The 24,016-nt window shown below is 43.8% G+C and overlaps 1 protein-coding gene across 1 annotated transcript in view; it reads right to left on the bottom strand.

Moving 5' to 3' along the window:
- Window positions 1-24,016, bottom strand: part of LOC115159517 (arrestin domain-containing protein 1) — a 39,420-nt gene that overhangs the window by 10,989 nt on the left and 4,415 nt on the right. The window contains exons 2-3 of the mRNA XM_029709312.1: window positions 1,979-2,089; window positions 21-71 (exon numbers count right to left, since the gene is read on the bottom strand). Of these exons, the coding sequence (XP_029565172.1) occupies window positions 21-71; window positions 1,979-2,089 (162 nt within the window). The remainder of the gene's footprint in view (window positions 1-20; window positions 72-1,978; window positions 2,090-24,016) is intronic.

The following is a 24,016-nucleotide window of genomic DNA, read 5'->3' as shown; positions in this document are numbered from 1 at the left end:
CAGACTAATTCCAACCATACCTGGAATGAGAAATTGAAAAGGGAAGCTGTGCTCGCCAGCTGCCAGGGTACCTGTAAGAGAGAGATCACTTGGTCAGATAGACAAGCAAAATCACATTTAGACAGACAGACATACACACACAGACAAAGAGAGCAAGACAGACTGACTGGTGACCAGTGTAAGTTTTAAAGGCACACAACCAGCATGGCTACCATTACATTCTGCAGCGATACGCCATCTCATCTGGCTTGCGCTTAGTGGGACTATCATTTGTTTTTCAACAGGACAATCACCAAACACACCTCCAGGCTGTGTAAGGGCTATTTGACCAAGAAGGAGAGTGATAGAGTGCTGCATCAGATGACCTGGCCTCCACAATCACCCGACCTGAACCCAATTGAGATGGTTTGGGATGAGTTGGACTGCAGAGCGAAGGAAAAGCAGCCAACAAGTGCTCAGCACATGTGGGAACTCCTTCAAAACTGTTGGAAAAGCATTCCAGGCGAAGCTGGTTGAGAGAATGCCAAGAGTGTGCAAAACTGTCATCAAGGCAAAGGATGGCTACTTTGAAGAATGTAAAATATATTTATATTTTTATATATACACTTTTTTGCTTACTACATGATTCCATATGTGTTATTTCAAAGTTTTGATGTCTTTCAATGTAGAAAATAATAAAGAAAAACCCTTGAATGAGTAGGTGTGTCTAAACTTTTGACTGGTACTGTATATATATATTGTGGTATCCCAGGAGTTCTACCCTGGGATACCAGGGTGGTAATAGAGGGGAGGTATGTGAGTCGACGTTGGCTCTCTCCGCTGGGAAAACGGGAGCTGGGCCCCCCGACAGGGACAGCTCTAAGTGGAGGTAATTAGAGGAAAGTGCCAACCAGCCGTGGAGGCTAAATAAAAGGAGCACGATGGCACACCGCGGGAGAGAAGGGAGAGAGACGGAGAAGGAAGACCGAGCAAAACCTAAGTTACCTAAGTAACCCACAAAACCTAAGTGACCCGCAAAACACCAGTCTCAATGTCAACAGTGAAGAGGCGACTCCAGGTTGTTGGCCTTCTAGGCAGAGTTGCAAAGAAAAAGTCATATCTCAGACTGGCCCCAAAAAATAAAAGATTAATATGAGCTAAAGAACACAGACACTGAACAGAGGAACTCTGCCTAGAAGTTCTACCTCCCTGATTTTATTATTAAATGACACCAAAAAGATTAAATCAGCTCTCTTGACTGTAATTGTGTGGTTCAGACGGCTTAGTGGGTTGTTGGAGCTAAGCGCTTTCAACACCAAAGTTATGGGTTAATGAATCAGTATGGATATAGAATATATAAAAATAACAATGAAAGACTATGGATTATACTATATATGTAGATAGGAAGAAAGAAAACAGAGTTGAACAGACTGCTCTCTGGTAAAAACACTGGGCCTGTAGGTGAGAGAGGTTGTGGAGTTAAATATTAAGTAGCATATTGGTGGTACGTTAATCTAACCAGCATAAATGACGTTCTCCACAGATCACATACTGAACTCCCTGACCAGTACTAGGACAGAGCACCACCAGAGTTAAACAGACGGGATCTGTGGAGCACAGCACATCTCTTCTCTTGATCAGTAATTGTTAGGCACAGCCATGGTTCTCATCTGAGAGGGCAGACAGAACATTTAGTGCAGGAACACCCATATGCAGGGAGCTACTACTTTAGCTGATGGCAGTTTCACTAGTTTTGTCACAAGAGCTTTGGAAAATGTTAATTATCCCTTAGAGTGATCACCAATATAAATGCAAAACCGCTCTTGAGGACAAAAACCGAATGGAGAGGCAGAAAGCTACATTATACATTTTATAATCAACAGAGATGAAGAGGGCTGCAACACGGCCACTGAAGAGCCTCTATTTAGATTCTCATTCTATACCTTATACTCTATACATGTTGAATCAGTAGCCCCAAAATGGCTTCCATAGTCCTCACCTTTGTCAGCTACAGACAGTGTGCTGCTGAAGTATTGCTCTTCCAGTGTCCATGACATGTCGTTCATTTTGTTGGAGACCCCACATGATCCCAGGCAGTTCACCTTAATGGCTGGAATGGAAAGAAAGAAAAGAGTCAATCAACCCGTATACAGTTTACTAACTTAGTCTATGATCCATAGTTCTCTAAAATGGTCGTTTTCACTGTGATTTTTTATCTACGTAATGAGCTGGTATAAAAAACAGAGCCCATAAATGGTATGGACGCTACAAACACTGAATACCAGAGTTTTCAATGAAGGGTGTCTATAAATATGTTTTTCTGTTGACTAGAAGCCCAATGTTCAGAGAGTATTCCCTTTAGAGAGAATACCCTTAGCCCTGGTGTGTTCACGGTGTTGTATAAAAACAGCAGCACTCAACATTCAATAGTGATGGGCTTGTAGAGTTATTTGAATCACAGACTGTATTAGCCTCACCGCTCACCTGTTCGATGGGGCTATCGATTATGTTACTGAGACGCTAATGCAAGTCAAATCCAATAGCTAGCCTTTATGGGGCGAGCCAGCCAGCCTTGCCCCATCAAATTTCAGATGAACCAGATGTTTTCTGGGTAATATTATCATTATGTAAGTAAAGGTTAACCTAGATATGTACCAGGAGATTAGATCCTGTTTCATGATGCAGCATACATGCAGCCACTACTAATCTGATGTCCTGTGATAAGCTCCTATCTCCTTCATTGAGAATGAACCAGAGGGTTAGTTTGATCAGACTGCACACAGCGGTCACAACACATATGACGTCCCACTGGGCACACAGTGGTTAAATCAACGTTGTTTCCATGTAATTTCATTGAAATGACATAGAACCAATATGGAATAGATGTCGAATTGATGTCTGTGCCCAGTGGGGTGATGTATGGAGAGGGTCTGTGTGGTTTAAAGGCCTTTGTGTTGAGTTGCATACCGTTGGAGAGAAAAACAGCGAATGCCGCAGACTTATTAGCATCATAATGATCTTACCAGAGGCACACCACAGACCCTCACAAAGCATGATGGCTTACTTTGGTCATTAGTGGTGGCTACTGCGGTTGGGCAAAGGGGCTCCATTCTCTCTTGGTCATAAATAATCTTACAAAACAGACACTTGATTGTGTTGTGTAGTTATCAACAGATGGAGAGGGTGGAGGAAATAGGAGAAACAGTATCAGTGCTGCCAATATTCATGTGAAACCGGTGTCATTTTGTGTTCAATGATGGTTAGAAAAAAAAACATCCTGGAAAACCAAATGTATTGTTTAACTACTGTTAAACCCATCATCAGCCTGCTGTGTTCAGCCATGTTTGAGTGTTGAGACGATTATGTAACAAGTTGGGTAAGCCTGGGAGATTTTCTGAAGCCCAATTCACCAAACACAACTACAGCACATGCTAGATCTATCTGTCTGTCTGTCTGTCTGTCTGTCTGTCTGTCTGTCTGTCTGTCTGTCTGTCTGTCTGTCTGTCTGTCTGTCTGTCTGTCTGTCTGTCTGTCTGTCTGTCTGTCTGTCCCAGACCTGCATTCCTATAGCATCTTGTTCCCTCATGGCCTCACATTGTCAGAAATTGTGGGAGGGAGAGAGAGGTCAGATTTAGAGAAAAGAGATCTGTGCAGGGGACGGAAGTGGTGGCATATGACACTGTGCAGTTATGGACTGTGTGACCATGCGACCACAGGCTCACACCCACACCCATGCAGAAGCCCGCGTTGGCACCAGAGACACACACAAGTAGCAGATGGCTCCCCTCCACTGGCAGAGCTTTTCTGTTCTGCTCTGGGAGAACAGCAACATTCACAGTGCACAGAAAAGACCAGCGCCCTTCAAACTAACGGCCCATCATGTGGGCATTAAATAAACCATGCAATCTGTTTCTCAAGCTATCTGCCCCATTTAGCATAATGCATTTACACACTTCTCCCTCACCCCATTTGAGACTTGTTTAAGGAAACTAGTCATTTCTATTTATTTTATTTAACTAGGCAAGTCAGTTAAGAACAAATTCTTATTTACAATGATGGCCTACCCCAGCCAAACCCAGACAACACTGGGCCAATATTGTGCACCACCCTATGGGACTCCCAATAACAGCTGGTTGTGATACAGCCTGGAATTGAACCATGGTCTGTAGTGATGCCTCGAGCATTGAAATACAGTGCCCTAGACCACTGTGCCAATCGGGAGCCTGTCACTACTCTTTCTAAAATTATCTGCCGAAATTGTTGCAACCCCTATTACTAGCCTGTTCAACCTCTCTTTTGTATCGTCTGAGATTCCCAAAGATTGGAAAGCTATAGCGGTCATCCCCCTCTTTAAAGGGAGTGAAACTCTAGACCCAAACTGCTACAGACCTATATCTATCCTACCCTGTCTTTCTAAGGTCTTCGGAAGCCAAGTTAACAAACAGATTACCGACCATTTCGAATCCCACCGTACCTTCTCCGCTATGCAATCTGGTTTCAGAGCTGGTCATGGGTGCACCTCAGCCACGCTCAAGGTCCTAAACGACATGATAACCGCCATCGATAAGAGACATTACTGTGCAGCTGTATTCATCGACCTGGCCAAGGCTTTCGACTCTGTCAATCACCACATTCTTATTGGCCGACTCGACAGCCTTGGTTCTCAAATGATTGCCTGCCTGGTTTACCAACTACTTCTTTGATAGAGTTCAGTGTGTCAAATCGGAGGGCCTGCTGTCCGGACCTCTGGCAGTATCTATGGGTGTGCTACAGGGTTCAATTCTCAAGCCGACTCTCTTCTCTGTATACATCAATGATGTTGCTCTTGCTGCTGGCGATTCTCTGATCCACTTATACGCAGACGACACCATTCTGTATACTTCTGGCCCTTCTTTGGACACTGTGTTAACTGACCTCCAGACGAGCTTCAATGCCATACAACTCTCCTTCCGTGGCCTCCAACTGCTCTTAAACGCAAGTAAAACTAAATGCATGCTATTCAATCGATCACTGCCTGCACCTGCTCGCCCGTCCAGCATCACTACTCTGGACGGCTCTGACTTAGAATACGTGGACAACTACAAATACCTGGGTGTCTGGTTAGACTGTAAACTCTCCTTCCAGACTCACATTAAGCATCTCCAATCCAAAATTAAATCTAGAATCGGCTTCCTATATCGCAACAAAGCATCCTTCACTCATGCTGCCAAACATACCCTCGTAAAACTGACCATCCTACCGATCCTCGACTTCGGTGATGTCATCTATAAAATAGCCTCCAACACTCTACTTAACAAACTGGATGCAGTCTATCACAGTGCCATCCGTTTTGTCACCAAAGCCCCATACACTACCCATCATTGCGACCTGTACGCTCTCGTTGGTTGGCCCTCGCTTCATACTCGTCGCCAAACCCACTGGCTACAGGTTATCTACAAGTCTCTGCTAGGTAAAGCCCCGCCTTATCTCAGCTCACTGGTCACCATAGCAGCACCCACTCGTAGCACGTGCTCCAGCAGGTATATCTCACTGGTCACCCCCAAAGCCAATTCCTCTTTTGGTCGTCTTTCCTTCCAGTTCTCTGCTGCCAATGACTGGAACGAACTGCAAAAATGTCTGAAGCTGGAGACTCATATCTCCCTCACTAGCTTTAAGCACCAGCTGTCAGAGCAGCTCACAGATCACTGCACCTGTACATAGCCCATCTGTTAACAGCCCATCTATCTACCTACCTCATCCCCATACTGTATTTATTTATTTATCTTGCTCCTTTGCACCCCAGTATCTCTACTTGCACATTCATCTTCTGCACATCTACCATTCCAGTGTTTAATTGCTATATTGTAATTACTTTGCCACCATGGCCTATTTATTGCCTTAACTTACCTCATTTGCACTCACTGTATATAGACTTTTTGTTTTCTTTTGTTCTACTGTATTATTGACTGTATGTTTTGTTTATTCCATGTGTAACTCTGTGTTGTTGTATGTGTCGAATTGCTACGCTTTATCTTGGCCAGGTCGCAGTTGCAAACGAGAACTTGTTCTCAACTAGCCTACCTGGTTAAATAAAGGTGAAATAAAAAAAATTACTTCACAGGAAAGGCATTTGAACAAAACATATATTTTTTAATCAAAATGCATTTTTGGGCAGAAATGCTTTCTAGAACATGTGAACTTTCATGTGCCTTAATAACAAACCTGTAAATACATATAAAATTGTTAAATTAAGAGCCTAGTTCTAGGTTGGACTACTGCAATGCTCTACTTTCCGGCAACCCGGATAAAGCACTAAATAAACTTCAGTTAGTGCTAAATACGGCTGCTAGAATCCTGACTAGAACCAAAAAATATGATCATATTACTCCAGTGCTAGCCTCCCTACACTGGCTTCCTGTTAAGGCAAGGGCTGATTTCAAGGTTTTACTGCTAACCTACAAAGCATTACATCGGCTTGCTCCTACCTAGCTTTCCGATTTGGTCCTGCCGTACATACCTACACGTACGCTACGGTCACAAGACGCGGGCCTCCTAATTGTTCCTAGAATTTCTAAGCAAACAGCTGGAGGCAGGGCTTTCTCCTATAGAGCTCCATTTTTATGGAATAGTCTGCCTACCCATGTGAGAGACGCAGACTCAGTCTCAACCTTTAAGTCTTTACTGAAGACACATCTCTTCAGTAGGTCCTATGATTAAGTGTAGTCTGGCCCAGGGGTGTGAAGGTGTGTCTGTGGGTGATTACGGTAATCTATTGTATTTCATGAACATGTGTACATGTCTAGACAATACTGACCCCTCCACTTAGCTAGATGTGGCTGAGGGGTTGTTATAGCATTTCCTTCACATGACCCATCAATTTTGACAAGTGTGTCTGGGTAAGAATCATCTAATAATTATAAAATATTTATACAATATTTATCTGGACACTGTCTATTTTTGATATTGCTACTATGCAAATATGCAAATAACCATTTCACTGTACTGTTTACACCTTCTGGGCCAGCAGGTAGCCTAGTGGTTAGAGTGTTGGGCTAGTAACTGAAAGGTTGCTGGATCGAATCCCTGGGCTGAAAAGGTAAAAATATGTTGTTCTGCCCCTGAACAAGGCAGAAACCCCACTGTTCCCCGGTAGGCTGTCATTGTAAATAAGAATTTGTTCTTAACTGACTTGCCTGGTTAAATATAAAATCCTGTGCATGTGACAAATAAACTTAGATTTTATTTGATATAGTGTGTGTTTACCGGTAATGTGAAGAACAACATGACCTGCACCAAAGTCAGATTAAGATATAGGCCAAGGACTAGATAAAGTATATTTTTGCTACTACTTTCACCACTTTTAGTCTTGAAATCTTAGGTTGTTTACTACACTACCTTATTCTGTTTAGCACATGGCCTCACATGTGAATCCTTAAAGAGATGGGCGAGGCTAAGGCTTAAGAGGGTGTGAATAATGCTGAATTGGTGTAGACAAAGAAGAGCTCTCCAGTAGGTTTACCAAAACATTTGAGGGCCATTTTCTCAAAAGTGGGGTTACAAGTTTATAAACTTTCAAAGCAGAATTACTTTTCCATTGTTCCTCAACTGAAGTGTATAATATACAGTTTTCTAGCTCTGAGTCTCTACTTTTATCCTATGTAAAAAATACAATTTAGAATGTTCCTACATAGGACCGAATTGAGCCGGTCGGTCACATTTGTGAAGGGGAGGGGCATTAAATATGTGTACACTGTACACAAACATAACTAGTAGCAGCAGCTGGCCAGTATTTACAAACCCTTGTAGAGACAAATATAGTAAATGGCAGTAAAAGGTTGGGTAATCACTCTTGACAGTAGAGTTAGCTAGCTAGCTTTCTCTAATCTGCTATCCCCATCACCACAGCAGAAAGACTGGCAGGCAGCAGTTGGGTTGAATGGTGAATAACCCTGTGGTAAGAGAAGGGGCAGATTGGCAGAGAAGCTGGATGGCTGCAGCTGGATAATGGATCGGTATCTCCAGTGCCACTCTGAAACAGATGGAGCTGTTGTGTGAGTCTGTCTGGTGGCATCATGACACAGGAGACCAAGGCATTAAGGCAGAGACCACAATATGTGTTAATATGTAGCAGATGCCGGCCGCCTAAATTCACATCAGGCAGAAGCCTTCCTAAGACTTGAAGCACTATTCCAACACCAAGTCAAGGGGACCTAAGACAGGCCCAAGCTCTTAAAAAACAGGGTTTGATTTCCTTCTGGATCATTCAAGATTAACAAAGCTTCCAACTCCCCCCTCTTTGTTCATCTTCATCTTCAATACAAACTACAAAAGCCAGCTACTGTATTCGCACCTACACTAGGGCTGGGAATTGCCAGGGACCTCACAATACGATATTATCACGATTCTATATGTATTGCGATTCAATACTGTAATTTTATTGCGATTCCATGTTACAAACATATTGCTCACCACATGTCTGCTGCAGAGGGACAAGAGAGAGGCACGAGAAAACAAGTTTTGATCAGTCATGGAAATAAAAGTACAGAAAACAAATTGGCTCCCTATTTAAAAAGAAAATAGAGAACAAGCTACAAAGGAAAAATACTTAGTGCAGGTACAGCCAACAAGCGCAAAAATAATATTGCGATATTGTCAAAATGATATGATATATTGTCAAAAATAATATCACGATATGTAACTGTATAAAATGTTTTCCACATCACTAACCTACACTGTAAAAACATCCTGTTGTTTTTACGGTAACTTACTGGAAGCCAGTTAGTTACCTGTAAGTTACTGTAAAAAGGTATGATATGTTACTGTAAATTCCTGAGAAACTTTGGTTTAACAGTACATTACTGTTACAGTAAAGTGCTGTTAAACCAAAGTTTTGGGGGAATTTACAGAAGCATTTCAAGCATTAGAGCAAGTCAAGCCTTTGCCCTCAAAGGTTTGCAATGCCAGGAAGTTACACGTGTCTAATGAACAGGCCACAGTAACTCAGATAAGGCAGCTAGCTACGTGGCATACTAGGCATCATATGACTTCCTGTCATCAAATTACAGTGAGTGACAGCATGTCTACTGTCCACAGAACTTTATTCCTTCACACACCTACAAGCAGTGCCCACAGGGATCACTCACACATAGTAATGTGAACAGGAGTTTAGCGGCTTTAAATCACTCACCAGACTACCCATGAAGTATTACAACCTCTGCATGTCAAACAAACACGAAGAATGATAATTGAATGCATTGTTGTGTGGGAGTGACGAGATTAGAAAAATTGCGTCTTTGTTGAGTGTCTGTGTTCACTCCAATACACTGGAGTCTTTCCAAGGCCTCTTCAGCCTTCCACGGTTCAATAAGTGTGTCAGAGAAACATGGCTGTAGGCGTGGAGAACACCAGCTTCTTTTATTATAGCTGATCCCAGAAGGATCAGACAGCATAGGCTACTCCATCTCTCTAATACCGGGACTATTAATATGATCAGGACCTTTGACAAACAGTTTTACTATACCCACTCTCAGTCAAGAGCTTCAAATAGTTCGCATTTTCACTCTTTCTTTTTCTCACACTTCTTCCTGTAGGTTTGAAATACCTTTTTTGTCTGTCTATGTATGAAGGGCCTATTCATACCTGACATTCCAACCTTTCTTCTCTTCCCACAGGAATGTCTATCTTTAGCAGACACTTTCACAGAAACTGTTATGCAATTTTGCATTACTGTTTATAATGTGTCTGTGTTCTTTCTAACTTAAGATACTATAGCCCCTGAGAATGGACACGTCTGTTTAAACATTTGCTTCATGTTACAGGCCTAGTTCATCTTTTGTTACATGTCTAGGAGGGCAATCCAAACATCTTTAATGGGGAAAAAACTCCTTGGTAACAGATAGAGGGTTGTCCTAGCCTTTACTGTGCAACCAATCAGGGCCATGATATAAAGAAATGCATTTACAGAACATGACTCCTAGTGACATCACTGCATGGCAACAATGAGTCAGCATGTGAGCCAGGAAGGAGGAACTGGCAGGGAGGCAGATAGACAGACTAACCCTGATAACGATATTTCCTTGTTTACGCGCACCCTGAGTAGGGTTCCAACTGGTGGGGCTGAAAAAAGAGGAGCTACAGCGAGTTTGTTTAATGTCCGGCCTTTAAAACCTGTTAGGGATAGGGGGCAGTATTTTCACGTTCGGATGAAAAGCGTGCCCAGAGTAAACTGCCTGCTACTCGGGCCCAGAGTCAAATATTTGCATTTTATTAGATTTGGATAGAAAACACTCTGAAGTTTCTAAAACGGTTTGAATGATGTCTGTGAGTATAACATAACTCATATGGCAGGCAGAAACCTGAGAAAAATCCAACCAGGAAGTGGAAAATCTGACGATTGTAGTTTTTCTTTCTAATCCCTATCAAAACTACAGGGTCTGTGGGGTCACATTGCACTTCCTAAGGCTTCCATTGGCTGTCAACAGCCTTTAGAAACTTGTTTCATCCGTCTACTGTTACTAGGCAGAGAATAGGAGCTCAGTCTATCAGTGGGACCAGTGAGTTGTTTACTGCGCAGGCATGTTTGGCGTGCCGCTCCTTCTTTTTCTTCTGTAATGAATACGCTATTGTCCGGTTGGAATATTATCGACGTTTTATGTTAAAAAGACCTTAATGATTGATTGTAAACATCGTTTGACATGTTTCTAAGAACGGTAATGGAACTATTTGACATTTTGTCTCTTGTTTTACGCTCACGCATTATGCCTTTGGATAGTGATCTGAACGCGCGAACAAAAGGAGGTATTTGGACATAAATATGGAGTATTTCGAACAAAAATAACATTTCTTGTGGGAGTCCTGGGAGTACATTCTGACGAAGATCAGCAAAGGTAAGGGAAGATTTATAATACTAATTCTAATTTTAGTTGACTCCAGAACTTGGCGGGTAACTGTATAGCTTGCTAAGATGGCTGAGCTCTGTACTCAGAATATTGAAAAATGTGCTTTCGCCGTAAAGCTATTTTAAAATCTGACACAGCGGTTGCATTAAGAAGAAGTGTATCTATAATTCTTTCAATAACTGTTTTAAAGTTTATCAACGTTTATGATGAGTATTTTTGTAAATTGATGTGCTCATTCACCGGAAGTTTTGGGTGGCAATACATTTTCTGAACATCACGCGCCAATGTAAAATGGGGTTTTTGGATATAAATATGAACTTTATCTAACAAAACATACATGTATTGTCTAACATGGAGTCCTGGGAGTGTCATCTGATGAAGATCGTCAAAGGTTAGTGATTAATTTTAGCTGTATTTCTGTTTTTTGTGATGCCTCTCCTTGCTGGGAAAATGGCTGTGTGGTTTTTCTTGTGAAGTTGATGTCCTAACATAATCTAATGTTTTGCTTTCGCCGTAAAGCCTTTTTGAAATCGGAAACTGTGGTTGGATTAAGGAGACTCTTATCTTTAAAATGGTGTGTAATAGTTGTATGTTTGAGAAAACTGAATTATGAGATTTTTGCTGTTTCGTATTTTGCGCCCTGCTATTACATTGGCTGTTGGCTAGGGGTTCCGCTAGCGGAACTCCTGTCCATAACAGTTTTTAAGAGAACAATACAGATAGAGGTAGCTCTTTACCCCCCAGCCAAAACAAGGAGCAGGCAGACAGCCGGACACAGTGGCTCAGACAAGGGGTTTCATCACAACTGGGTCAGGAGTATTAATGAGCAGATTAAGAAGGTCTGCTGAATCTGTTGGGAAACCAGGAAGAACATTCCATGGATGGTCTCAGAGGAACCTGACGTCAACAGTAGCATTACACACCAGCACACAAGTGAATAGACACATGCACATAAATTCCTCTAAGATAAAGCACCCTTAGATAAAAAAGGCTGGAACCTTTCACGGAGCCAAATCCATACTGACTCCCCCTAGCTACAGTGGTGTTTACCACACTCATAGTGGTGTTTGCTGTGCTCATAGCTTCTGACGCCCTGGTGAGATGACTTTAATGTTTGTATGCACAGCATATGTCACATTTAAAGGTACACCAACGAAAACCTTGGTAGCCTCCAGTTTTAAATTAGGCCTATTAGCAGTGCAGAGATCACCCATACTTACTGTAGGCATTCTCAACACATCTCATCCAGACACTACTTACTGTAGGCATTCTCAACACATCTCATCCAGACACGACTTACTGTAGGCATTCTCAACACATCTCATCCAGACTCTACTTACTGTAGGCATTCTCAACACATCTCATCCAGACTCTACTTACTGTAGGCATTCTCAACACATCTCATCCAGACTCTACTTACTGTAGGCATTCTCAACACATCTCATCCAGACTCTACTTACTGTAAGCATTCTCAACACATCTCATCCAGACACGACTTACTGTAGGCATTCTCAACACATCTCATCCAGACACGACTTACTGTAGGCATTCTCAACACATCTCATCCAGACACGACTTACTGTAGGCATTCTCAACACATCTCATCCAGACTCTACTTACTGTAGGCATTCTCAACACATCTCATCCAGACACGACTTACTGTAGGCATTCTCAACACATCTCATACAGACACTACTTACTGTAGGCATTCTCAACACATCTCATCCAGACTCTACTTACTGTAGGCATTCTCAACACATCTCATCCAGCGGCTACTTACTGTAGGCATTCTCAACACATCTCATCCAGACTCTACTTACTGTAAGCATTCTCAACACATCTCATCCAGACACGACTTACTGTAGGCATTCTCAACACATCTCATCCAGACACTACTTACTGTAAGCATTCTCAACACATCTCATCCAGACACGACTTACTGTAAGCATTCTCAACACATCTCATCCAGACACGACTTACTGTAGGCATTCTCAACACATCTCATCCAGACTCTACTTACTGTAGGCATTCTCAACACATCTCATCCAGACACTACTTACTGTAGGCATTCTCAACACATCTCATCCAGACTCTACTTACTGTAGGCATTCTCAACACATCTCATCCAGACACGACTTACTGTAGGCATTCTCAACACATCTCATCCAGACACGACTTACTGTAGGCATTCTCAACACATCTCATCCAGACTCTACTTACTGTAGGCATTCTCAACACATCTCATCCAGACTCTACTTACTGTAGGCATTCTCAACACATCTCATCCAGACACGACTTACTGTAGGCATTCTCAACACATCTCATCCAGACACGACTTACTGTAGGCATTCTCAACACATCTCATCCAGACTCTACTTACTGTAGGCATTCTCAACACATCTCATCCAGACTCTACTTACTGTAGGCATTCTCAACACATCTCATCCAGACACGACTTACTGTAGGCATTCTCAACACATCTCATCCAGACACTACTTACTGTAGGCATTCTCAACACATCTCATCGAGACACGACTTACTGTAGGCATTCTCAACACATCTCATCCAGACACTACTTACTGTAGGCATTCTCAACACATCTCATCCAGACTCTACTTACTGTAGGCATTCTCAACACATCTCATCCAGACACTCCAGTAATACAATAATACAATGCCACACTCACTATCCCCATTATATCTTAAAGCGCTGCAAACAAGTAGAGAGAATCTCGCTTTCCACTTAGTGCTCTCCCTCCTACTCCCTTTCACTGTCTCTCAGTAACACTCAAAGAGCACACAGACAGTTTATCTAATTATCTAGAAGTTAGAATGCCTGGAAGCGAGTCCTGCACCGACAGGACTGCAGAAACTGTTGGTTCAGCTAAGGTCCCAAAAGACTTGGGGTAGTTTCTCTCAAAAGACAAGTCCAATCATTAGGATTTGCATTTAAAGTTCAATTCCTCCTGGATAAGCCTTTGGTTAGAGTAACCAAGAGCATCTTTATGCGTGTGTGCGTGCATGTTTAGTGTGCATAAGAGGCTTAGCCTGGGGGAGGTTATATAATGCTACAGGTTTATCGTTTTCACTCTGTGTGCTCCCGCTGTAGCACCATACCCAGACCCAGACCTAGACCCAGACCTAGACCCAGACCCAGACCTAGACCCAGACCCAGACCTAGATCCAGACCTAGACCTAGACCTAGACCCAGATCCAGACCTAGACCTAGACCCAGACCTAGACCCAGACCTAGACCTAGACCAGGAGTCAGAGTGAGGAGTGAAGCGAGAGAGAGCACTTACTGACCACTATAATCTCAACAGAGGGTTGTTTATGCTTAGTCATTATGAAAAGCTGCTTTGTCTGTCTTCTCCTTTGTCAGTCAGTCTCACATCCACCAGTGCAGGACAGACAGATACAGTACATTACCGTAGGAGTTTGGCCTGAAGTTCCCCTCAACACATTTCCCTAACATACATCCTCTGTCTGAACCACAGTCTAGCCCATAGCTCATCTCACCGAGTCACCACTACTGCCAGCACAACACCATGTACCATAAACTCTTGGCCTCCTTTTAAACCATGTAGAGGTCTTGTACATTTCCTCCAACCATCCTGCAGAGTTCAAATAATTTGTATTTTATTTTATTTAACCTTTATTTAAGCAGGGAGTCATGCTGAGACCACGTTCTCTTTTGCAGATGAGCCCTACATACACATCAATAAACAAACTATTACACTATACATATCTATTATAAAATACATGAAAAGCAAACATAAAACACAAAAAGCAAAACACAATCACATGAAACAAACACATTATTCAGTAAAAGGCCCTCTAACATCTGCCTAAATGTCCCTAGAAGCACCAACTCCACCAACTTTAAGGACTTTTGGAGATCATTCCAGATGAAATGCACAAAGAAACAAAACGCAGATTTACCTGACTCGGTGCGATTGAAGGGATCTCCAGGGTTAGCCACCCATGAGTCCGGGTCTGGTAACTTATACGTCTGAAGGTTAACAAAGAGGTAAGGTATGGCGGAAGTTTATGCAAGAGGGCTTTATAGACAAAAAGAGCACAATGCATCGATCTACAAGATTTTAAGGAGGGCTAGCCTACTTTCTGATACAAAATGCAATGATGTGTACTGAACCTGTAATTACCGAAATTCGCTATGATAAACTCCGTTCAAAGGCTTCAATACAGTGGCAGCTGCATTCATATAGACAATATCGCCATAGTCAATAACTAGAATGAATGCTGACTGAATTATTTGTTTTCTGCTATTTAACTAAAGACAGGACCTGTTCCTATAGAAGAAGCCTATTTTAATTCTTAATTTCTTAACCAACTCATCAACATGCTTTTTGAAAGATAGTGTTTCATCAATCCAGATGCCCAAATATTTATGGGACATGATCAATGAGGGCACCATCCAAAGTACGTATGCATAAATCATCAGATACATTTTTACGTGATTTGGAAAATAACATATCCTTGGTTTTAACTGCATTAAGTACCAATTTCAATTAAACAAAGGTTTTCTGCAGGGCAATAAAGGAAGATTGAAGCTCTGACAGAGCCTGTTCATCTGTGGGGGCAATAGAATACACCACAGTGTCATCTGCATACAGGTATTTCTTTTTTACAGATGAACCAATATTGTTAATGTAAAGAGTGAAGATGTCCCGCCTACTCCTGTTCCCTTTCTCTGGCGCTCGACGTCGTCGGTCTACTAACCACCGGACCTGGCAACCCACATTACGCACATCTGCTCCCCATCGTTATGCACACCTGGACTTAATCATTACCTTGATTACTTCCCCTTTATTTAGCCCTCAGTAGGCTCAGTCTTCAGGCAGTATTGGTTTTCTTTACTTCAGTACACTACTCCTGTTTTGTTTATCTTCATGCTTCTTATTATTAAACTCACCTTCTGCATCTGCTTCCTGACTCCCTGCGTATACGATACAGAATACTGCCTGTCATCTAAACCAACACCATGACCAGCTGGCTCTACTGGGTACGACCATGAAATAATTCCTCCATGTTCTCCACCGCCTCCAGACCACCAGCGAGGTTCTCCATACCTATGATGGAGGGCATCCTACCACGCGTCGTCACAGTGAGCCAGTCCCCCAGCCTACCCAGCCGTCTGCCCAGGTCAACCATGCCCGACTGTCCCTTCTGGAGAAGTATGACGGTAGTCCATCGAAATGCCGTAGCTTCCTACTCCAGTGCTCCCTCTATTTCGCCTATCAGACAGGAGCCTCCACCACTGAGATGTCCAAGGTTGCCACGGTCATTTCCCTGCTGACCGGACGGGCGTTGGAGGAGCTGGGTTCCTATGAGAGGTTCATGGCTCTGTTCAGGGCGGCCTTCAACCATCCTCCAGAGGGCAGAGAGGGAGGTGAGCGACCAGCAGGGTGCCCAGACCGCTGCGGAGTACACCCTCACCTTTCAGACTGTGGCAGCGGATGGAATGTGCCGGCGCTCTGCACTCTATTCCACAGTGGACTGCGCGAGGAGGTCCAGACGGAGTTGGCATGTCGGGATGACAACATATCCTTGGAAACTCTCACCGCGATGGCCATCCGTGTCCACCTCGTCACTCGTCTCCCTCCTTTGGCTGTCCTGAGGCAGAGCCTGAACCCATGGAGGTAGGGGCCAAACTTCTCTGCGGCAGAGCAGCATCGCCGGAGACAGCTGGGGCTCTGTCCCTATTTCGGGCCAGGAGGGGCACCAGCTTCAGCAGTGTCCAGTGTGTCCCAACCCGGGGTCCACTAGAGCAGAGAGGTGGCCCCATGACCATCCGTCTCCCATGGTAGGCATGAGCATTCCATTATCATCGTTTTCCACCAAACCCTTTCTGGTTCCCATTTCACTGACTGGCTGTCCCTCAAGTGTTGTCTCTACTGCTCTAGTGGACTCCGGTTCTACTGGGAACTTCATGGACCAGGCCCTTGCCTCCTCCCTGAACTTACCGCCTGGGAACCAGAATTCCCGGAGGACCTGCTTTCCCGCACCTACGTTGGTGGAGGGTCCTGTGAGTCCCCTCCAGTCTATCAATCTGTCCTCCCGAATTGTTGGCCCTGTGTGTTGGGACATAGATGTGGATATCCGCCAGGCTCTGGAGAGGGAACCCGCTCCTGCTACGCATCTACGTCCCCACGGGGGTGAGAGATTGTTGCTGTTGACCTGGGCACACACATCCCTCACCGCTGGACACCCGGGTATCACCCGCATCATCCAATCCCTCTCCAATGGACAGGTGGAGAGGACCAACCAGGAGCTGGGGAGGTTCCTAAGGAGTCACTGCCAGGACCGGCAGGGGGAGTGGGCCCGGTTCCTTCCCTGGGCCGAATACGCCCAGAACTCACTTCGTCACTCCTCCACCGGGCTGGCTTCCTTCCAGGGCTTCCTGGGATATCAGCCAGCCCTGGCTCCATGGACTCCCGAGCCAGACGGGGCCCTGCAGTGGACGAGTGGTTACGACGCTCAGAAGAGGTGTGAACGCCATAAAGGCCTGATTGGTGGATTGCTGCAGAGATGGTTGTTCTTCTGGAAGGTTCTCCCATCTCCACAGAGGAACTCTGGAGCTCTGTTAGAGTGACCATCAGGTTCTTGTTCATCTCCCTGACCAAGGCCCTTCTCCCCCGATTGCTCAATTTGGCCGGGCGGCCAATTTAGGAAGAGTCTTGGTGGAGTCTTGGTGGTTCAAAACTTCTTCCTTTTAAGCTTGACACCACTCTTCCAGGCTGAATGCCCACTTTCGCCCGGCACGGGCGAAGCGCAGGCACAGGACGAACTGAGCCCTCCCAGCGCCCCGGAGACACAGTACGCAAAGCCGGCGCAGGATACCCTGGGCCGAAACGGCGCACTGGAGACCAGACGCGCTGAGCTGGCACAATCCGCCCTGGCTGGATGCCCACTCTCGCATGGCACTTGCGGGGGGCTGGCCTATGGCGCACCGGGCTATGAGCGCGTACTGGAGACACCGTGCGCTTCACCGCATAACACGGTGCCTGACCAGTACCACGCTGCTACCGGTAAGCACGGGAAGTTGGCTCAGGACTATCGCCTGACTCCGCCAATCTCCTCGTGTGCCTTCGCTGCCTCTATCTCCTCCGGCGGGCAGCGGTACTCTCCCGGCCTTGTCCACGGTCCTGCCCCATCCAGGATCTCCTCCCAGGTCCATAACTCCCTTTTACCACGCTGCTTGGTCCGTTGGTGGTGGGTAGTTCTGTAACGCCGGTTGAAAGTAGAGGACCAAGGTGCAGCGTGGTATGTGTTCATGATGTTTATTATAACTGAACACTGAAACAAAAAACAAAGTGTAACAAAACGCAACAGCTCTGTCAGGTGAACACACCAAACAGAAAACAACTACCCACACCAACCTTGTGGGAAAAGGCTACCTAAGTATGGTTCCCAATCAGAGACAACGATAGACAGCTGTCCCTGATTGAGAACCATACCCGGCCAAAACAAAGAAATACCAAAACATAGAAAAAGGAACATAGAATGCTCACCCTAGTCACACCCTGGCCTAACCAAAATAGAGAATAAAAACCTCTCTATTGCCAGGGCGTGACATAATGGAATTTCATCACGGGTCCCTGATCTGTACTACATAGAAATGTATAATTATGGATATGAATGTCATTCTCTTCATGATGTTGTATAGGTACACAAAGGTATGTAATAGTCTCCTTTGCATATTCGGGTATTATTCTACACACTGGCTATTATTTTAATGAGCTCTGCCCCCAAACAAGACCGGGCCAAATCTGAACCAATCATAGACATCAAAGTACAGCACAGAACAGTAGAGTAGAGTTCAGTACAGTCGAGTTTAGTACAGTACAGTAGAGTTCAGTATAGTACAGCAGAGCACAGTAGAGTCCAGTACAGTACATTATAGTGTACTCAACTCTAGTGTGCTCTACTGTGTACTGTACTGAACTCTACTCTACTGAACTACTGTGTACTCTACTTTTCTTTACTGCACTCTACTGTGCTGTACTGCGGGGTCCAAACTTGTGAACCCAACTGTGGTTTGTGACTACTATGATTTCCCATTGTAGCCAATTCAATTGCAGAAGTTCCGTTTTCGAGTTTTAATCACATAATAATTAATTAACAAAATGTATACCAGTAAAAACACTATAACTAATTGATAGGTCTACCTTTACTTGTTACTTCTGTGAACATTCATTATCCTCCCTTCTCAAGAGGGAGAGAAATGTGAAAATATCTTAAAGATATGTGGGTTTTTGGTAACTGAATTTCAAGGCACAAGGCAATGTTTCTTAAACTTACAGAAGGCAGACAAATGTCTCCAAAACTAAATATAAGTGTTGATATTAGTTGGCCGGGGTCTTTACTTCAGCATTTTGTTTTGATGTATTTCTAATACCTTTTAAGACTTTTTCTGGTAGATGTTTTCTAAGTCCCCTTTTCCATCTGTTTGACCAGAAATTAGGGCCTTTGCTTATTCCAAATGTTTTGGATTTTTAGGATGTAATGGTTGGACAATTTCTCTTAATTTCTCAAAAATATTAACTCTTAGCTTTCATTTGACACCGAATTGTACATGCTCCTATGAACATAGGTCCTTTTACATGGAAATGACTTACAGTACACATTATTGAGCTGGAGGATCTGCTGAATTAGTGTGGAAGGATTAGATTGTAATTTGTGGAAATCTGTGAAATCTATGCACATCAATGTGTTTCTATATTAAGGCCTGTTTTCAAAGGCTCATTAAAGTAATTTGTTTAACTACTTCAGAGCATTTCTTAGAATCCTGAGCAGTTCAAACACCGGTGAAATGAATGTTGTTACTCTTGCTTACTTACCCATGTGCCAAATAGGAAATAACCATAATCAGTTTGGGTCATTTTGTGATAAATCCTTAAATACTTTTCCCACTTGATCTGACACAGCAAACTAGGTCAAATAGAGAAATATGTGCCCTGATAAACGGATTTCCAACATGATTCCATTACCAAACAACTGAATACGAGTAGCATAAACTGTTGTGTGAGATGACGTAAACTAGAGGGAGATGGAGAAACTCCTGAGGCCAAAGGAGCCTTTTGTTTTGAGAGGAGAGAGGAGGGGCAGAGTGAGAAAGGGCACCTGGAATCTAACCTAGACTATTACAGGTGGAGGGGCGAGGAGGGAGGGTAGAAACCCCCTCTCTCCAGTGGCCACTGATCTTAAGAGTTGCTGGCATGGTAACCAACACATTCCATTCACACACACACACACACACACACACACACACACACACACACACACACACACACACACACACACACACACACACACACACACACACACACACACACACACACACACACAGGCTTACTGACCTGTCTCAGGTAATAGAAGTTGTACACTCAGTGGACTTGTGTGTTGGGTAGTCAGCTCAGACCCATCAAACCTTCCATTCGGTGTCCAGCAGTAGAGAGTGGTACTGTGGAATGTGTGACATTCCAGAGGAGCTTCCAGCCCCACACCACCCACAACAAAACCTCTCTAGTCTCCAGCCCATCACTTCTGTCTCCAGGCTGGGTTCACTTGAACCCTGGTCTTTCAAGATAATCATTCCAATGCTTGATCAATGTTTGCATCCTTGTCATCATGAGGGTTAAAGGAAACCAGTCAGAGGAAATCAGTTAGTTTCGTGAGCTTATACAGTACTAGTAAACAATAAAACAGCCAATCACCTGTGACATTGTGTCACAACAGATAACAGCACACCCTAAATGGAAACTCTAGCTGGTGGGTAGATAATGACAATAAAAATGTCATCTGTATCTTAAAGCAGGATACCAATGTTCCTGCCTCTTACACAATGCATCAGTGGTAGGTGGCTCATCCATCCCCACCCAGGAAGAGTCTGATCTTTAGACTAGCTACCTGTCTGCACTGATCTGTAACAATTGAACAAGTTAAATCCAGTCAAATGATGGGCATCAGCGTATTGCTTACACTTGTCAAGAAAGGAAATCAACTACAAACCCGTCTCCAGTGCAGCCAAGTAGACTAGCCAGGCAAATATAACTTTAGGGAACTAAGTCCTGTTGGCTGTCTGTTAGAGGAAGAGATTAAGGGAAGAGGAGAAAAGAAAGGAGCGTGGGAGGTGAGGAAGGGGTGGGCTTCCACTGAGGGCTTCTGATAGAGTAGAGGTTTATGAGGGAGTTGGGGTACGCAGGTCAGAAAAGATCCAATCATATGTCTAAGCAAAAGGGGGAGGTAGTGGGTGGTGGCTGTTAATGCTGCCAGGACTGAGCAATTAAACAATATTGTATGATGCTTTTTTAACCATTGTAAGTAATCCCATCAATGTCTGAGGCAAAGCAATGCTTGGGCCTTTTGCCTCATAAGTCTGCCACATCTAGCTAATCATCAACAACCTTCCCTCCACACTCCTTCAGGGCTGTGACGATCATAGAATGATCATAGGTTATTGGTTAGACAAATGACCGTGGTCACCGTTAAAATAGTTTGAATAGCATTTTGTTTTTTAAATACGTACATGTTCTTACCGCCTCCGCTCCTGACATAGGTTGCGCTCCCCTGCAAAGACGTTGTATGCATCAACCAATGGTTACGTGCCACATCGCCGACTGTGCCGTTGGACACCACATTGCTAGAACATAGGATACGGTAGCTTATAGGTAAAATACCTATCCAGGTGTTGTAAGATTTGGCAGGCGTTGACCTGAATGTGCTGCTGCTGCAGGAAGGGGGCATTGCTACAACACCTTGATTGTTTCAGCCGGCCGTAAAGACTCAACCGCACGAATGCCCGGCTGTTTTTTTTATACAGTTATTTGAGGTTATTGTATTTTCATGATGGTCTTCATCCATAATATTTGGTTACATGATTATACAGTAATTGTGCCAGACCTAGCTATGATTATATCATGATTTAGTTCAACTCCTCAGTCTAGACAGACCAGGGACAATCTGAGACCCTGGCCCTGTGGGGAAGTCTTTCTTTGTGACAACTATTTACAGCCAGGAATGCAGGGGCGGGGAGGGGGCGGGGAGTGTTTGCTGAAGTGGGTGTGAGACGGGAGTCATCAAGGTTAATGCTGGTTAGTGGTTACCCAGCCAACTTCTCCTCACCAGGGAATGAACCATAAAAGTTCAAACTGATTACATGACCTCACCATCCCAACAACATGTGTTTGAAAGCCTTGTGTTTTGTGGGTCTTACAGGGCAAACTGAAACAAGCAAGTCAGTCATTACATTTGAATCACTTAGCAGACACTCTCTTCCAGTTTTTAGTGAGGGCAGTGGTTTCTGGTACAGTGAGTGTTGGGTTACTGTAAATGTTTGTCTGTTTCTGTTTGCACAAGCTCAACCGAGATCCATTATCAGCCAGCTACAAACAAACAGGCTGAATAGGTCCAGGCCTGATTTCCCCACCTTGCTGTTTGCAGTATGCTTAGGCTTGTACAGTTTACCCAAACAGGCATTATTATTCACTCCAGGAGAATAACATTCCAGATGCTAGTAATTACTATAGGCATGCACTGTTTTGTTTCTGGTTTATCTGTGTAGGCCTAGTTCCAAAAGGTTATTAGATAGACTGATAGAGCTGTTTTTACCTGAAATGTTAGGTTTCATTTCCTTCAAGACTCACCTTTGGACACTTTCTTTTCCTTACTATGTATCTGTGTTTTAAGTATTACTCTCGCTAGAGCCCCACTACTAACATCACATTGAAAGTGCAGAAATCAGGCCTTGTCAGATGGATCAGCTGCAAGAGCCAATGATATATTCTGACAACAACCTGTTTTCTGTTGAAAGTAGCAGTATCAATACAGTGGTGTTACCTTACTGTATCAGATGTCTATATTCAGACTGGGGCCCACTATGCTGCTCACCCAGGGGAAGCTCCAGTCAACACAGAACAGCACAATGAATAGAATAGACACCCTGACTCTCACAGCCACCACGTCAGATCTATAAAGGGAAGGTCACACTCGTATTATTGACTCCGCGGGTTTCCCTGCCACTGAATGAATGCTAAGTTTAATACACCAAAGAATGTAAAGCCTTGGTGTGCCCGTGCTAGCCTGTATGTGTACTTCTGCTGAATTAATTGCAAAGAATCAGACCTAACGTTTTTTTGGGATATGGCTAGAAATGCACAACTAAATAATAACAAATTGTAATAACAGGTGCATTATTTGTGTGTGTTTATTTGTGTTTGTCTTCCTCTGCTAGCTTAATCTCCCTCATCATCCATTGTCCAGCTCTATACTAACCACAGCAGACACACCGGGCGCTGCAGACGTCACCGTATTTACTATTCTATTTATTGCAGTACAATACTGGGTAACTGTATACACCTCACTCAGATCACAATGTAAATACATGGCGGCTATGGAGCTAATCCATATAGCTCATATGATGAAGTAATGCATGTAATAATGGTACACATATAGCATACACTGTAGTGCCTGATACACACAGATACACATATTTACCCACAGAAAAGACGCACCCATGTGACTTCAATCAGATCGATCTCCTTTACTAAAATATCCTCACAGCAGTCCTGTTGCCTATAGTGACAATGGCATAATGAAATACAAGAACCAGTGTCTGATGTTCCTCAACACGATTCAGGGCTTGCTAGGGCTGGCTAGCGAAATAGACTTGGCTACACATCAGCAGAATAATTTAAAAAAGCTCTTGAGGACTGTCTCCTAGGGCCTCACAGACTTCATGCAGACTGAATCAATGAGAGGAGACCAGGCTGATTGTGTAGAAACTAGGCAGCTCACGGACAATGGTGCGGCAAGAAGAAAGAGAATCATTTCACCCAATTTTCCCTCCTCTCGCTCTGAGGAGTGGAGCTTCTATAGGCAACATCCATGGTGGAAAGAAACTCAGAGGGAGAGATAAGACTGAGTGCTGACATTTGTCACAATGGACAGTAGGGTTATTATCATTGCTTTAGAGTGAGGCAGCAGCAACCACATCATGAGAAGATGGGATACATGTGTCATACATTTTATCACGGGAATTCCTAATGTGAATGTCAATGTTAAGGATAGGACACAGAAACACATCCTGTATTTCTCTCACTAATCTAAATGGATTTTGGTTGGATTAAAAAAAAGGTT

Source organism: Salmo trutta, chromosome 23 (genome assembly GCF_901001165.1).
Source record: "Salmo trutta chromosome 23, fSalTru1.1, whole genome shotgun sequence".
Lineage (NCBI taxonomy): Eukaryota > Metazoa > Chordata > Actinopteri > Salmoniformes > Salmonidae > Salmo > Salmo trutta.
This window is presented reverse-complemented; position numbering and strand designations above follow the sequence as displayed.